The following is a 15044-nucleotide window of genomic DNA, read 5'->3' as shown; positions in this document are numbered from 1 at the left end:
CATTACATTTAACTCAGTACTTTTTCAACCCTGAATATGTTGTCCATCTCATATGCTAACATTCTTGACACCGCATCCATATTTCTCTATTTAAAAGGACCGTACTCAGATTTTCTTTGTGGGAATCCTGTTGTTGTTGTTGTTTTTTGCACATTACATTTAACTCAGTACTTTTTCAACCCTGAATATGTTGTCCATCTCATATGCTAACATTCTTGACACCGCATCCATATTTCTCTATTTAAATGGACTGTACTCACATTTTCTTATTTTCTTATTGTAAAAAAAATATATCTAGATATTCTTAATCACTGCACATGCAAATGAGAATCACTGATGTTAGACCAAGAGAACCTCTTAAAATTGTGAACCTGTTAAAATTGTTTTTGAGTTTGGTGCATGACAAAAACCTCACATTTGGTTTGTAGCCATAAACAGGAATGACACGTTTTCCACAAACACTGGCAATATTATATGCATGTTTAATTTGATTCATAGGAAAGCAAAAGTAAACGAACAAAAAGGTATTTCAGAGGTTTAAGCAACACATCCGTTTCAAGGACCTGACGTCACTGCTTACCTGCAAGTGGGCGGTGGATTTACCTGTAGCCGCAGGTAAAGTACGGCAAGGCGTGGCGAAGGAACCAATCTCACCGAGCAAAGCTTTAATATGAACCGAATCTGAAAGCGCGTGTTGCGCGACGAAATCGACACGTTTGACCCATTTTCAGTCAGTGAATCAAAACAAAGATCGATGAAGTGGAGGTTATAACGCTTCAAAGGGAGCATACTTCACACTCGGGCTACTTCCGCGATCTTGAACGGCTAGAAGTTGCGTTCCAAACATCTGAAGATTTCATCCGAGCCTATGCGGTAAGTGACACCTTGACAAACCATCTGCTCTGCGAACGAGTCACTAGAACCCTCGCAATCAATGGATCCTGGTGGATGCGTGCTCGTTTGTCCGCTTGCATTAGGACTTTCCAAAGGATTGTAGCCATAAATAATTCTGTTAAGTCCATAAATTCTGGTACAGCCATGGCATTCAGACGAGTACAGTTAGAGGCTGTTAAAACAGACTAATTAAGCATTTAATATTGTTTGGACAGACAAACTGCATTTTGCCAATACAGGCAATGCATATGTTCCATCTGCTAAATAGTCCAAATAAAGTTTTTTGGACTGTCCGGAGTGCACTTTACAGGCCTGCTTTACGTCTGACTGTACACTGATAATGACCAGAAATGAATAACCAGTCCTTTCTACGGATGTATTCTGGGTATTTCCTTCTCATCCACTTGATACACAAGAATGTCCTCAAACTATCAGTTGGTTGTTGACAAATGACAATACTTATCTATATCGGGTGATATTCACAGTATGGATGACATCGTGTTGCTTTCTGAGAATTTGTGACCGGATTCATCGAAAACGTATGATTCTAGACAAAGAACGCAATCCTTGAGTCAAACACTGACTGTATGAAAGCTCTCAAGGGAGTGTATTTAAAAACACATGTAAAAATGAATAACTTGATGATCGAATAATTCCTGCCCACCAAAGAAAACCCTCTTTACTAATTTTAAACATGCTGCACTCTTAAAAATAAAGGTTATTTATTGGCATATCTGGTTCCACGAAGAACCTTTAACATCCATGGAACCTTTCCAATGCACAAAAGGTTCTTTATAGTGGAAAAAGGTTCTTTGGAGAACCCAAATTGGCCAACCCAATTTGAAAACCCACTTTTGGAACCTTTATTTTTAGGAGTGTAACAAGAGCTACAGAAGATGCAGCTTATATTTTTTAATGTGTAATATTAAGATCCGGATATGGTTGTGCTGATATAACCGCACCAAATGTTCGCATTTTCCAGGCTTGCATAAATAACCCTTCTATGCTATCTAGATACAGATCAGCTCACTGTTGACATGTTTGAAATGCCTTTGGAGCACAACACATGTAGACACAGAATGAAGGTGTCCACTATATGTTATTTCGACCCAGTCGAGCAAAATATGGTCAGTGGTATATTGGTGCAATGATGATGATTAAAGTGTGATGTGTAGCCAAGTGTGGTGTCCCATACTTGGAATTAGTGCTCTGCATTTAACCCATCCAAGTGCACAAGACTCGAACCCACAACCTTTGGGTTACAAGTTCGAATCTCTAACCATTAGGCCACGACTGTTTAATAGTCCATTACATTATTTGATTTCACCATCATCATTGCACGGTTGTGCTGTTTTTTTGTTATATCTCCAGGCTTGAGGAAGTCATTGTGCAATAAATGAGAAATCTGAGGCCTGTTTAACACTTTGACGTTTATGTATATTCACTAAAAAACATTGGTAATTTTTCTTAGCAGTCATTGCTTAAAATAATTTTTTGGGCTTTTTTTTTTATTTTTAATATAACAAGGCCATCTTTCATCAACAGAGTAATTGCAACAGCATACATATGTATTTACTTTAATATGTATGCCATAAATGATAAAATGGTTAGGAGAACTTGATTGATAACTATAAACCACATAAGAAGACCATATTAACATCTACATCGCAATTAAATGGCAAAATCTAAAGTGTTGTCTCAAACTGCTTATATTGCCTTGTCTCAATCAGATTTACTTAAGTATTAAGTGCTGTTTGTCTGTCTGTCACTGCGCATACAACTTGTTTCAAACTTGACAGGCGTCTTTTAATTGTCATTTTATGTTGCTCCATAAAAGCCTAAATTGCAAATAATGCTGTAATTTAATCATGCATGCAACGTTCTGCAAAGATAGGCTCAGCACTTCTCTACATGCAGGTACACAGGATTGTGCTGCTTTGTTTATGTGTGCAGTGTGAACGTTAATGTTAATATTGGCTCTGTTCAGGTTAGGTGTGTGAAACGTGCCTAAGAAGCAATGCTTGAACTTGTGAACTATTTCAGCTCTTTAAATCCTGATGCATTAATGTCCATCCCATGTTCCTGCAGGTCCTGAATGTGGTGAGTTATGCCTGGCCACAGCACAGGAACACATCACAAGACGCGTCCTCATAGCTCAAGCCGCTCTAGGGCTGATGGCTACAGGCAGAGCCGAACTTACTCCAAGGACAGCAGCACCAGTCAGGAGACCTACAAGGAGAACTACATCGAGCAACCTCGTAGCATAGACTTGCAGTTCCCCCGTAAAACCCATTCTCATTACGCCAATGGACGAGGCTCAGAAACCCTGGGCTTCATCCCAGGCTCCGCCGACTCTCCTCAAGGTACGCAAGCCTGCGGCTCATGCGCCTCTCTTGGCTGGAGTGGTTGCAAAGCTCTGCTTTGCTGCATTCTGACTTGTGGGCTTTACGGGTCTCGCAAACCTTGCTTGCCGCCCAACGAGAGCTCCACTGACAACCCTTTAAAAGCCGAGCCAGAACCGAGGAAGCCCAATGGATTGGCTCTGTCCAATCCCACGTGTGGCGTAAGCCTTGAACCGAGCAAACAGAGGCAGTTGCCAAGCTCTGGCAGCTTCAGGTACGGCGACGTCCATTTTGCTGGCAAGAAAGTGGAGTACCCTGTCAACTCCGAGGCGCCTCCAAGACGGACCAGAACGGCTGGAAAAGGAGACAACAACCAGCGACCCATCAGTAACACCAGTATCTACTCAAGGGAGGATTTGGATCTAGATGACCTGGACGATGGCGGCACTGACATCGACTCGCTAATCACTAAAAAGCTTCTAGAACTTTATAAAATGCACCAGATTGAGCAGCTGGCCAAATGCACATCCGACGTGTCCTTCTCCCGTAAAACCAACGAGATCAGCGATCTGATCAACAGCATTGCTCAGGACTACAACTTGGAGGAGCAAGAAGCGGAGTGTCGGCTGGTGCACGGCGTCATACGCATCAGCACCCGCAACAAGTCCTCGAAAGGTTGCAAAAGCAAAGACTATAAATCGCATGATGCAATGCAGCATACTAACGGGAGGAGGGATGGAACGCTGCCCGACAGTGGGAACGAGACCATGACCTTCACCTTTAGTGATGGTAAGTGATAGTGGATAAGAGTGTCAGTAGGGCACGATGATGTTTGAATGTCTTTTAATGCTATTTCTTTTTCCCTCAAGGAGAACCCGAGGTGCTAGTGTCAGAACTGACACAGTCAGATGAGCTTGCTCGAAAGATGAGAGGCCACAGCGGGAAAAGTAAGTGTCTTGCTTCTTATAGTTTCTGGATGGTCTGATGGGAAAAGATAATTTACCGCCAGTCCATGGTGCCATGTTAACCGTAACCTGGTGGAATTGCACCCTGAGGATGGCGTATTCTTTTCTGAATACGTGTTCCCAAATGTTTTCTCACTCATTCTCTACTTTTGAATTTGGCATTCCTGCCTTTTGATCTACGCCCCCCAAAGAATAATGCCCTCACCCACCTGTCTCCGTAAACTGTAGTTGCAGGGCCTAAAGCTTCTGACAGTGAACACTGAAGCTTCTCATCTCACTTTACAAACACTCTTGAGGGGCCTTAGCTCGCCTCCAAGCAGTTTATCCACTATTCCACCATATCAGATCACATCTACCCTTCCTCACATAATGGTGGTGCTCTCATTATGTAACTTGTCTGAAGGTCTCGCTTTTCTTGCGCTGTGGTATCCTTCTATGCTAGAGACGTGTGCAAATGTAGGGTGTCACAATCTGTACTGAAAAATTTTTTTTGCCTAAAATTGTAGTTCAGTGCTATTGATGACTTGGCGAAAATTTGCAGGCAAAAAAAGCGGGTCCAAATGTCACAAAATACCATGAATGGAATACGGTAATAATGACGATGAAATAAACATCCAAAGCAAACATACCAACCCTGAATCATTTTATAATATTGAAATGTAATTTTATACAAAACTAGCTGAGTAAATATTCGCCAGAATGACTGTGGATGTTCCATTTTGTTTTGTCGCGGTTTACATCTGGTATTAAGATGAGCTTTGGTTGATCGGATCACAAGTAGATGAGGGAGACACATTGCTGTTTACACCTGCTGTTTTAATCACTTTTGGCCACTTTCCTGATTTCTTTGAGGGAAGGGTCTATGGGCGGGTGTATGTATGGGCTTTTTCTGATCTTTCGATCTAATATTGCTCAATAAGCTTGCGCAATTGACATTTGAACGTGAAAGGAGACAGTTGAAAACAATACGGAGAGCAGCAGCTTTCATTGCTGCTTCTACACCAAACACTGTGGGTTTGTGTTAGAATTAGGAACGGTAAGAGAAAATTGTGCTTTTTACATCTTTTCACTCTCAAACCAAACGTACGATTTCAGACGGCAAAGTTTAAATCCCATCTTGTTAGTGCACTTCAACAACATGTCACAAAATATTTAAGAATTACGTCAGTAGGCAGAGAGGAGGCGGTCTTTTGTGGCTGTTGGAACGCATTCAACTACATGAGCATCTACACTAGGAAATCACTCCAGTCAATCTCTGGAAGTGGTCAAAAGTGGACAAGCTAGCTCTTAACGTTTGAGACCTGTATTTAGCATCGTCCACTTGTGATCGGATCGACAAAAACATATCTTAAAGGGTTAGTTCACCCAAAAATTAAAATTAGCCCACAAATTACTCACCCTCAAGTCATCTTTGATCTTTTCATCAAATCTTCTCATCTTTTGAAGTCTTTGATCTTTCAAGCTGTTTAATGCCACTCAGCGGGTGTTGCAGTGCCTCAGTCCAAAAGCAGTTAAATAAAAAGCGCCCATCCATAAAAAAAAAAGTGTCTCACACGGCTCCGGGGGGTGAGGATGACCTCTGACCTCCGGGAGGATGACCTCTGAGGGTGCCATTAAACAGCTTGAAAGATCAAAGACAATTTTTAATATAACTCCGACTGGATTCGTCTGAAAGAAGTAATTTGTGGGCTAATTTTCATTTTTGGGTGAACTAACCCTTTAATACCAGGTGTAAACAGAGCCTAAGTAATGAATCTCCACCCAAACAGCGGTCACTGCCAAATCAAGAGTCTTGCTATTGGTCAGCGCTGCGAATTGTCAGAGTTCGACAAACGATGAACAAATTCCCATTGGGACATTTCTTTGCCACCGGAAGTCCATTGCCCATTCCCATTGAAATTTCGCTGATTATAAATGACTGTACCTTTATTTACAATATTTGTTGAATGCGTAGTTGCACTCTACAAGAGGTTTGAAGTCCATGTATTAATTGCAAAAATCAGCATGTTCTTTTCTTTCACAGATTACTACTCGAGCTCGGCCACAGACTCATCAGGGGCTCCGCTACTGCGCTAACACGCCAGCTGTTCCCTCTCAATTATTACTGCCTAACTAGTGTTCATCTCTGTCCTTGTGCTCCTCTCATATTTCAGTGAAAGCAGTTATTATGCTAAGGACAGTTTGTGTTTGTCTGAATGCCCAAAGACTGCAGTCGTCCCACAGCTTCTGTCATGAGTCTAATGTTAAACAAAGGAGCCTGTTGCAAATACATTGCACTTCATGGTTTCCTACAGCCCTCGCCAGAAGCCATGTGGATAGTTACATAATGATGGACAAGTCTCCTGACCAAGCTATTGGCATTAAAGGGTATCTAAGTATTGCTTCTAATGATCCTTTTAGAGACAAGAGACACTGCTCTCATCCTAAGTGGTGATGTATCTAGGAAATATGCATGTATTCGGCACTGATTAATAACAACAACCAGACTTAAACTTGTTGCCATTCATCGGAGTGCTTTGCTCTAGTAGCCCATCCTTCAAATGTCGCCCCACTGAACAATTTGTCCATCTTGTTCTTTGTTTAAACCATTTAATGCAATTTAATGTTGTTTTGGGACTGTTTGCTGTCAGCAGCATATGTATGGTGGAACATCAGTTTTGAAATACTTTGTATAGATTTTTTTTTGTTGCAATTTTTTGTATTGAAATAAAAAGGGAGCTTCCCCTCATTTTCTGTTTTTATTCATTACCGTATTAGTTTAAACTGTATGCACCATTTTGTCTATTATACTGAGCGTGTTGTTTTAGAAAACAACTGTAGTTCTCTATCACGTATAACATATTTACACTCATACGTGTTAACCACAGAAAATGTCTCTCTTTACCGCATAGCATTTTTCTCAGAAGATTGCATTGGTGTCCGCCTCCTCCCTCTGTTTCCCTCAGGTCACTGTGCTATGAACTTGTTTGGCTGGTTTGACAATAGAAAGGAAATAAAATCCTAGTGTTTGTTGGAGTTGTACATTGCGGAGGAGGGGCAAACTCCAGAGAAAATTCCCCTCGCAACTGTCCTCTTTTTTGACACGGTGCCGCCTACTGTAAAACTAGCTACTCCGTTTTGCTAGTCAAGCTAGTTTTGTGATACCTAACATATAGTTTTTAAGGATTAATTGGAAATTACCAATCATTAAATGGTTTTCTTTTTTTAACATGGGCGTGCTAGCGTTTTGTTGTCTTGCTTTTGGATCGTAAACCATTTCGGACCCAATTAATTGCATAAAAATTGCATCTTCGGAAACTTGGCTTTTTTTTGTTTGTGTTGGCCTTAATCATCACAAGAGGGCACTATAGCACACACTATCCAGAAAGAGGAACCCAAACCTGGAGCCACTGATGCAAGACCAGCTATGAGTTATGTTTTCATATGTATTTGTGTGTACATACGGTTAGTTCAGACATTACAATATTATGTCTTTGTCATTAGTTTTGTTTCTGTACAAATCGGTTCATCAAGCACTATTATATAGTTTTTGTAAGGAAAATGTCCAAACTTGGAATTCAGGCCATATGTGTCCCTGCAGCACAAAAGCAGTGTTAAGTCGCTGGGGTATATTTGTAGCAATAGCCAACAATACATTGTATGGGTCAAAATTATACATTTTTCTTTCATGCCAAAAATCATTAGGATATTAAGTAAAGATCATGTTCCATGAACATATTTAGTAAATTTCCTACCGTAAATATATCAAAACATAATTTTTGATTAGTAATATGCATTGCTAAGAACTTCATTTGAACAACTTTAAAGATGATTTTCTCAATATTTAGATTTTTTTGCACCCTCAGATTCCAGATTTTCAAATAGTTGTATCTCGGCCAAATATTGTCCTATCCTAACAAACCATACATCAATGGAAAGATTATTTATTCAGCTTTCAGCTGATGCATACATCTCAATTTTAAAAAAATGACCCTTATGACTGATTTTGTGCTCCAGGGTCACATATGGAATAGCATACCAGCAAGCTACTAATTCTACAGTATATCGCATACTATGTGCATTCCCTTTGTCCATGCATGCTAAGATGTGTATACAACAGGTCACGCTATTCTACAATGCAATGCATATTTTAACGGACTAAAAATGCAAATGAAAATTTTTTTTCTAACTGCATGCAATTTTCCAACATGCAATGTTTATAATAGCAAAAATTGCACATGCTATTTAAAAAAAATTAAATAAAATGCAGTATACAGTTACAGTGTCCTGACTGGGATTTCTAAACTGCCTAAAATGTCTAGCTCTCTACAGTCCTCATACATTATATTACTTTGACTGTTCCCTGTATACGATCCCACCTTTTCCACTATGTTCCAGACATCATCTTCAGCAAGCATGAAAACAATAGGAAAACAAAGCCAAAACCTGGACATTTTAGGCAATATATATATAGCCTACATATGCTGCTCGGTGTATATCCTGACATCACTAAAGCGACTATTTAAGCACCAAAAAATGGAATTTCTCGTAAGTCACTTGCAGAGCAATCATCTGCTATAAAAACAAATATGCAGGGACGTATTGTGCAAACAATGCATTTACCTTATTGCAATTTGGACTTCTTTTAGAAATAAACCTGTGACACTGACAAAGCATGAGGCTGTGTTTGCAATGCTTTGACACAGCAAGCACAGCTAAGTTGGAAAGAAATTCTAGCTTACTACTGAATATCATGTGAAACAGAAAAAAGCTTATTTTGGCGATTCTAGTGGGTCACTTGTGTATTCCACACTGTGCACAGGATGCATGTGATATACTGCAGAAGTACTATGAATATTCAGGTGTCGTTCATCACAATAACTATAAACATGTTCCACTAACATTTCACAAATGCACTTTTTAACACTAGATCCATTGTTTTAGCATTTCAAACTGAACAAATTCTTTTTGTCAAATGTGTTGCTCGTAAAGCGTGTTTGTGCATCTTTCACAGTAAACAACATTTGCTTTGATAATTTGATTTAAGTGTCCAAACACAATTTTTTTGGGGATGATGCACATTGGTTGAATTGTTTTAGGGCTTCTCTTGTATGCATCATTGTGAGAATTGTTTTAATTGTAAAATTAGTGATTTAGAAGTACAAGACAAACACACAAGTCAGGCTGATAATGCCAAAATGTGAAAAAATAAGATTTAAATGCAGTATATTTATGAACATACAAATGTTGTACAAATGAGACAATCAGTGAATCACAAACTCGTGACCTAAACTGATCAATAAACTGTGTAAACAATAAAGATGTGCTGAAGTCTGTAACTTGTCAAATATATCAGACGTAACCCTTTTCATCCAGCGCTCGCACCTCTGTGTTTTCACTGGAGAAGATAACGCTCTGTGGAGAGTCCGTGAGTCTTTGGGTCGCTACCTCGAGAAAAGCATGTCGATCAGTAAGTTCAGCAGATCTGCCTGACCGATGACCGGCCGAAAGAAGAGCTCTGTGATGAGGCTCGGAGGGATGGTCTTTAAAGCGGACGCGGTGAGGAGGATTCGAGCAAACCGCCCTCGATCCTCTGGATGAAGAGGCACCAGGACCTCCTTCAGAGCGTGCTGAGCTTCATACTGCAGACCCTCGATGAACAGAGATGCCTTCAGACCCGGCACATCTGCAGATGGAAAATAATGCGTGAGTGCATTGTCAAATCTATGGGTAAAAATGACAGATAAATAAATATAGATAGACAGAAATGATTGTTTAATGTTTAATTATATATGATTTTTAATAACTAAATTAAAATGGCATTTTTAATTAAATCATTTTAAGTAATTAAATATATTTTAATAAAATAAAATTACAATACATTATAAGTAATTATTTAAATAAATAATTATTACATTATAGATAGAAGTAAAATAATTAAATTATTTAATATAATTAAATATATATCAAATTAAATTACAAGTACATAATTATTCAAATAATCATTTATTAAATTAAATTATAAATACTAAATGCTATAGTAATTTATACATTTAAATTATAACTTTTGAAATAAAATAATTTTAAGGAATTAAATCTATTTTAATAAACGTTACGTTGTTTATAAATAATTATTTATTTATATAAATAACGTTTTATATTATTTTTATATGTTGTATTTTTTAACTATATATCATTTAGATATAAATTAGCCTTTAAATATTTTAATGTGCAACAAAATTTTTAATTTAGAGACCGTAGAGTACCTGGATTGAATATCACGGTGCCTTTCAGATAAGCGTACTCCTTGGGGCTTAAATCCAGACTCCAGAACTTCTTGAGGCATGCTTTAAGCGTCTGCACGCCGGCCAGCGTGGGCTGCTCTGGATCGGAGCTCGGCGTCTCTCGTCCGTTGAGCAGGATTCTCTTCAGCATGCTGTGCGCCGGAGAGTCGTGCACCTCGAAGCGAACCCGGTCCTGAGCCAGACCCAGAATGAAGAGCGGAGCCCAGCAGTTCTGCAGCAGAGACAGCTGGTCTTTAGGCGGCAGCTGCTGGAACGCCGGCAAGCTCTTCATGAAGTGCACGGTCTTCACCAGCACGTCTGAAGCGGCCTGACACGTCTCGCCGGGAGTCTTCAGACAAACCGTCCTGCGTTTCTCGCAGTGGCACGTCTGAGGAACCCTCTTCGGAGTCGACCCGCCTCGGCTGAGGATGCTGAAGAGGATGGCGTTCGACTGTCCGAAACCGTCGCAATCCATGCTCTCACCAGATACGTGCGATCTTAGACCTCAAACCTCATGAGGACTGAAGCTGTGAGAGACTCGCATCTGTCACCGAGACGGCTCCTATTTATAACAAGCACTCCTGAACCTTGACCTGTCAGTCTACATCTGCTGTGAACAAAACAACTGTTTAGCAATTGTGTAAACGGTGATAAGGCGCTTCAGCCACTGTAGGCTGGGATATACTTGAGGCAATATTATCTCTGCTGGAGTCATTACTGCATGCCATACTCAATTATATGGTACCTATCATTACAGACGGGCCTATAAACCTACAAACAGACGAATCCAGAACAGTAAAAGGAGTGAGAGGTGAATGACCCTTGAGGACGGGAAGGATGACGTTACTTCATCATAGGGCTACACGATTATGACAAAAATCATAATTGCCGATTATTCCCTTGAAATTGCGATTATTAAAGGGTTAGTTCACCCAAAAATGAAAATTAGGCTGCGTTTTACTCACCCTCAAGGCATCCTAGGTAGGGCTGGACAATAATTCAATATCAATATGTATCGCGATATAATTTTTTTCAATAACGGTGAAGTTAAATAAAAAGCGCCCATCCATAAAAAAGTGTCTCACACGGCTCCGGGGGGTGAACAAAGGCCTTCTGTAGCGAATCGATGCGTTTTTGTAAGAAAAATATCCATATTCAAAATGTAATAATCACTTGAATCTATAGCTTTAAATTTAAAATAATGGGAAAAACCCTTAAGATAACATGTAGAAAGAAAAAAATGCATCTTAAGCGTGCAGAATAACATAAGTGGACTTTGAACGATTAATTGCCGCTTTGAACGATTACGTAATTGTGGCATCCATAATTGTAATCGCGATTAGAAATTCGATTAATTGTGCAGCTCTACTTCATCAGCTCAAATTAAAGCTGAAGATTAGAAGCTTATGCAGGCATTAAAGAGAAAGTTCACCGAAAAAAATCATTAAACAAAACATGTTTAAAAACATTTCATATTTAAAAAAAAACCATCATGTCGCTCCAAAGCTAAAAAGAAGATATTTTGAGTAATGTCCGTGTAGGTTTTGTCCCCCAATTCCCAACGTCCTTCAAAATATCTTTGTGTTCTAGAAGAAAGTAAATCATACAGGTTTGAAACAGGAGTAAATGATAACCATGAGCATTTTTTGGGAGAACTCTTCCGCGAAGATGCATTTATTTAACCTCTTAACTGAAAATGTTTACATTTTATGTTTTCATGAACTTGAACTTTGTTCACTTCTTCAATAATCTGCCACGTGTCTTCCGAGTTTCAGACCAAGCTTCAGTTTGCTCTCTAAAGCACGCAAGATTTACAATTTGAGTTGTAAATGTCATTTTCTCGTCTATGCTCAAAAAGCGGAACTGACAGTTAAACAGGTTAAAAATATCATTTAATAGAGAAAATCCAAAGCATGAAATATATTTATATAATAAAGATTTCCAAGCTGTGTGGAAAATCAATTTGTTCCTCTTCCATTATACTGACTATATCTACTATCTTTCTCTATATTTAAAAGTAGCTGTGTGTTCTGATAAAATCAAGATTGTTGGAAAAAGATCAATATAAATCACAAATTTTATATTATATTATTAATATTTTACTAGTCACTGTGACTATGACGATGCACCAGCGGGTGTTTATTTGCAAAAGTATAATTTGTTAAACATAGTTCTGAATCTAAATTATACTTCAATGTGTCACATCCAAAGTCATTGTAAAACTATGTTACTATATTACAAATTAATCCAATTATTATTATTTTTTATATTAATATTGTTGGTGTACTGTAAAAAATATATTTTGGGGATGCAAGTTGTAAATAAAACAAATTATTGGAGTATGTTTTAACATTTAAATTTCACTTTTAATTCAATGTGTTACTTGCTGTTTCTTTGTAAACTTATTAGCAATTTCTGAGTGAAAAATGCTTCTTCACCATTTTTTGTGTGGTTTCTGAAAGCAATAAGCATTACAGTGATTTTACCACAGTAAGGAGTGTTCTTAAGCACAACCCTGAGATCTACTCTGACTTAATCTATCTATACTACCTTCTAGTTTTGTTTGCCTTGTGTTTTCAGACTTTCAGCAGGAAACAAATAGTCTGAAGTAATCAAACTCTTGAACTATATGTAAATTAATGCACAAACAAGGTTGTGACTCAAACTGTAATGTGATCAACGAAGCTGACTCTACTTTAGTAGACAATTAATCAACGCCATAAAACATTCATCAATTCAGAATCAATTCAGGATAAAAAAAAGTGCTTTCCACCACAGACCGTTTATCACTTTCTTGTTCTTCTGTAACGTCACGATCATGCGCGGCTTTATTATCTCAGCAGTGCCTAGCACAGAGAACTTAACCAGATAAGCTAATTACTATATTGCTTTCAATCAAATCAACAAGTAGCTACTCGTGTAATTCCCCTTACATTTCCAACATGAATATTAGGTTCTCTGCAGATACTCACAAAAGCCACTGACAGGAAATAGTTTCATCATGTTTGTTGTTAATGTAAATTATTCTTTTGGTTTTAAAACTAATGTGATCTGCATGGCAGAAACAACATTGGATAATCCATACAGTGCCATTTACTATGTTCCTTGTGCAATTCAGCAGAATGTCAGATGATGGTTGTTTTTCTATGGTTCATAGTGAACATGCACTTCATCATGATCAGAACGTCCCGCGTAGAAAGTGCCTAAATCGCACGGATCAGTGTCTGAATCATTGTGATTGTAAATGTGTTTGATAAGCCAGAGTTTATTGAAGGTCGAGACAGTCTGAGACAGACACCGAGGACACCAGCTTATCACCAACACCATAGTAAAAGAGAAAAAAATAACTCATGCCACACAAACGAAACGAGAAAACAACTGCTGCTGCTGACCACTTCACTCATTTTAGAAATGACTAAATGTCAAATAGCCATAAACAAGCATTCACACGACCTGTAGGGTGACATGCAAGATCAAGCTTTGCTCATTCTTTAATATCATGCATGCTGTGATTATGAGCTCATAATAATTCAGTGTTTCCCCTCACATTCCCTTGAAGGTCAACTTATATTTTCTCTATAGCGCCAGATCACAACAGAAGTTATTTAAAGTTACCTTTCCTATAGAACACATCTATACCTTGTTCTTTTATCAAACAAACTAAATAGCCTTATGTTATTTATCTTATTTACACGACGGCATGTCATTTCGGTCTCTACGTTATGGTCGCGCTCTCAGTCTGTATCACGCACACACACACAAGTGAGCACGCTCACACTAGTATTTGTGAATATTAAGCCGCAAAACGACTATTTAAATATGAATTCTGCGTGTCTCTGTGTTAATGAATGGCGCAGATGCACGGTTTTGTGTAGTGCTCGTACTGAAGCGCACGCGACGCTTCCGGTAATATTAACATCTGCCGTCTCACTAAATGAGGACATAAATACATGAACAACATCTCCAGAACTGCTCTGAGAGTCACTTCATGAGCACTTGACCGTTTCATTTGAGTAAAACTATCCTCATATCATACACACACAGGAATGTGAAGGTATTCACGGCAACCCGTCAAAATAAAAGTTCGGTTTAACTTGAAGACATTGTGGCAGAAATATATTACTATTGTTGAGTAGAATGTACGTAACAGGCTGCTACTACTACTACTAAAATTATTAAAACCTTATTTTTAAGGAATAATCATACAATATTTCTTCAATGTTTTAATTGTAATATTAAATTACCTTTATTTTCCAATAAATACAATTTGTTTAATTTTCATTCATTAAAGGATAAATTAAATGAAAGCTTTATGCCTTAATGTAAATACACAACACAGAATTTCTGAGGGGAAAAAATCATAAGGCCTAGGGGAAACACTGCCATTAATCTCCATTGCTTTATTAGCAGTGCTCCATGACTGAATAATAACCCTGACTTTATGGTAATGTACACCAGTGTTTAAAGGTGCTTTTCTTTTGTTTGGTTTTTTTAAAGAAATTGAAAAAATATTAAGCAGCACAAATATTTTCAACAAGAGTGATTTCTGAGGATCATGTGACACTGAAGACTGGAGTAAA

The 15044-nt window shown here is 38.4% G+C and overlaps 2 protein-coding genes across 3 annotated transcripts in view; one reads left to right on the top strand and one right to left on the bottom strand.

Annotated features, from left to right (window-relative positions):
• Window positions 1–594: 594 nt before the first annotated feature.
• Window positions 595–6861, top strand: LOC107738106 (keratinocyte differentiation factor 1-like). Its single transcript, XM_016549828.1, has 4 exons — window positions 595–873; window positions 2983–4025; window positions 4106–4183; window positions 6225–6861. Exons 2-4 carry the CDS (start codon window positions 3002–3004, stop codon window positions 6275–6277), a joined length of 1155 nt encoding a protein of 384 aa, XP_016405314.1. The 5' UTR covers window positions 595–873; window positions 2983–3001; the 3' UTR covers window positions 6278–6861.
• A 2546-nt stretch (window positions 6862–9407) lies between these two features.
• Window positions 9408–15044, bottom strand: part of nr0b2a (nuclear receptor subfamily 0, group B, member 2a) — a 7393-nt gene continuing 1756 nt past the window's right edge. Inside the window, exons 2-3 of one of the 2 annotated variants that reach the window (XM_016550028.1) lie at window positions 10447–11074; window positions 9408–9866 (exon numbers count right to left, since the gene is read on the bottom strand). In XM_016550028.1, coding sequence (XP_016405514.1) covers window positions 9625–9866; window positions 10447–10939 — 735 coding nt within the window. In that variant the 5' untranslated portion in view covers window positions 10940–11074 and the 3' untranslated portion in view covers window positions 9408–9624. The remainder of the gene's footprint in view (window positions 9867–10446; window positions 11075–15044) is intronic. The other variant, XM_016550109.1, reaches the window with a different exon arrangement.

The sequence above is a fragment of the Sinocyclocheilus rhinocerous genome, unplaced genomic scaffold, assembly GCF_001515625.1.
Source record: "Sinocyclocheilus rhinocerous isolate Xijiao unplaced genomic scaffold, SAMN03320098_v1.1 scaffold281, whole genome shotgun sequence".
NCBI classification, from domain to species: Eukaryota; Metazoa; Chordata; class Actinopteri; order Cypriniformes; family Cyprinidae; genus Sinocyclocheilus; species Sinocyclocheilus rhinocerous.
The sequence above is the reverse complement of the archived record's forward strand: the minus strand, read 5'-3'. Positions and strand labels throughout refer to the sequence as shown.

What these genes read in the sequence shown, in the direction of transcription:
- LOC107738106 (XM_016549828.1), top strand. Translation starts at nt 3,002, where the DNA reads ATGCCTGGCCACAGCACAGGAACACATCACAAGACGCGTCCTCATAGC. An exon ending in GACCTTCACCTTTAGTGATG is followed by an intron (nt 4,026 to 4,105) that starts GTAAGTGATAGT and finishes TTTTCCCTCAAG; the next exon opens with GAGAACCCGAGGTGCTAGTG. An exon ending in GAGAGGCCACAGCGGGAAAA is followed by an intron (nt 4,184 to 6,224) that starts GTAAGTGTCTTG and finishes TTTCTTTCACAG; the next exon opens with ATTACTACTCGAGCTCGGCC.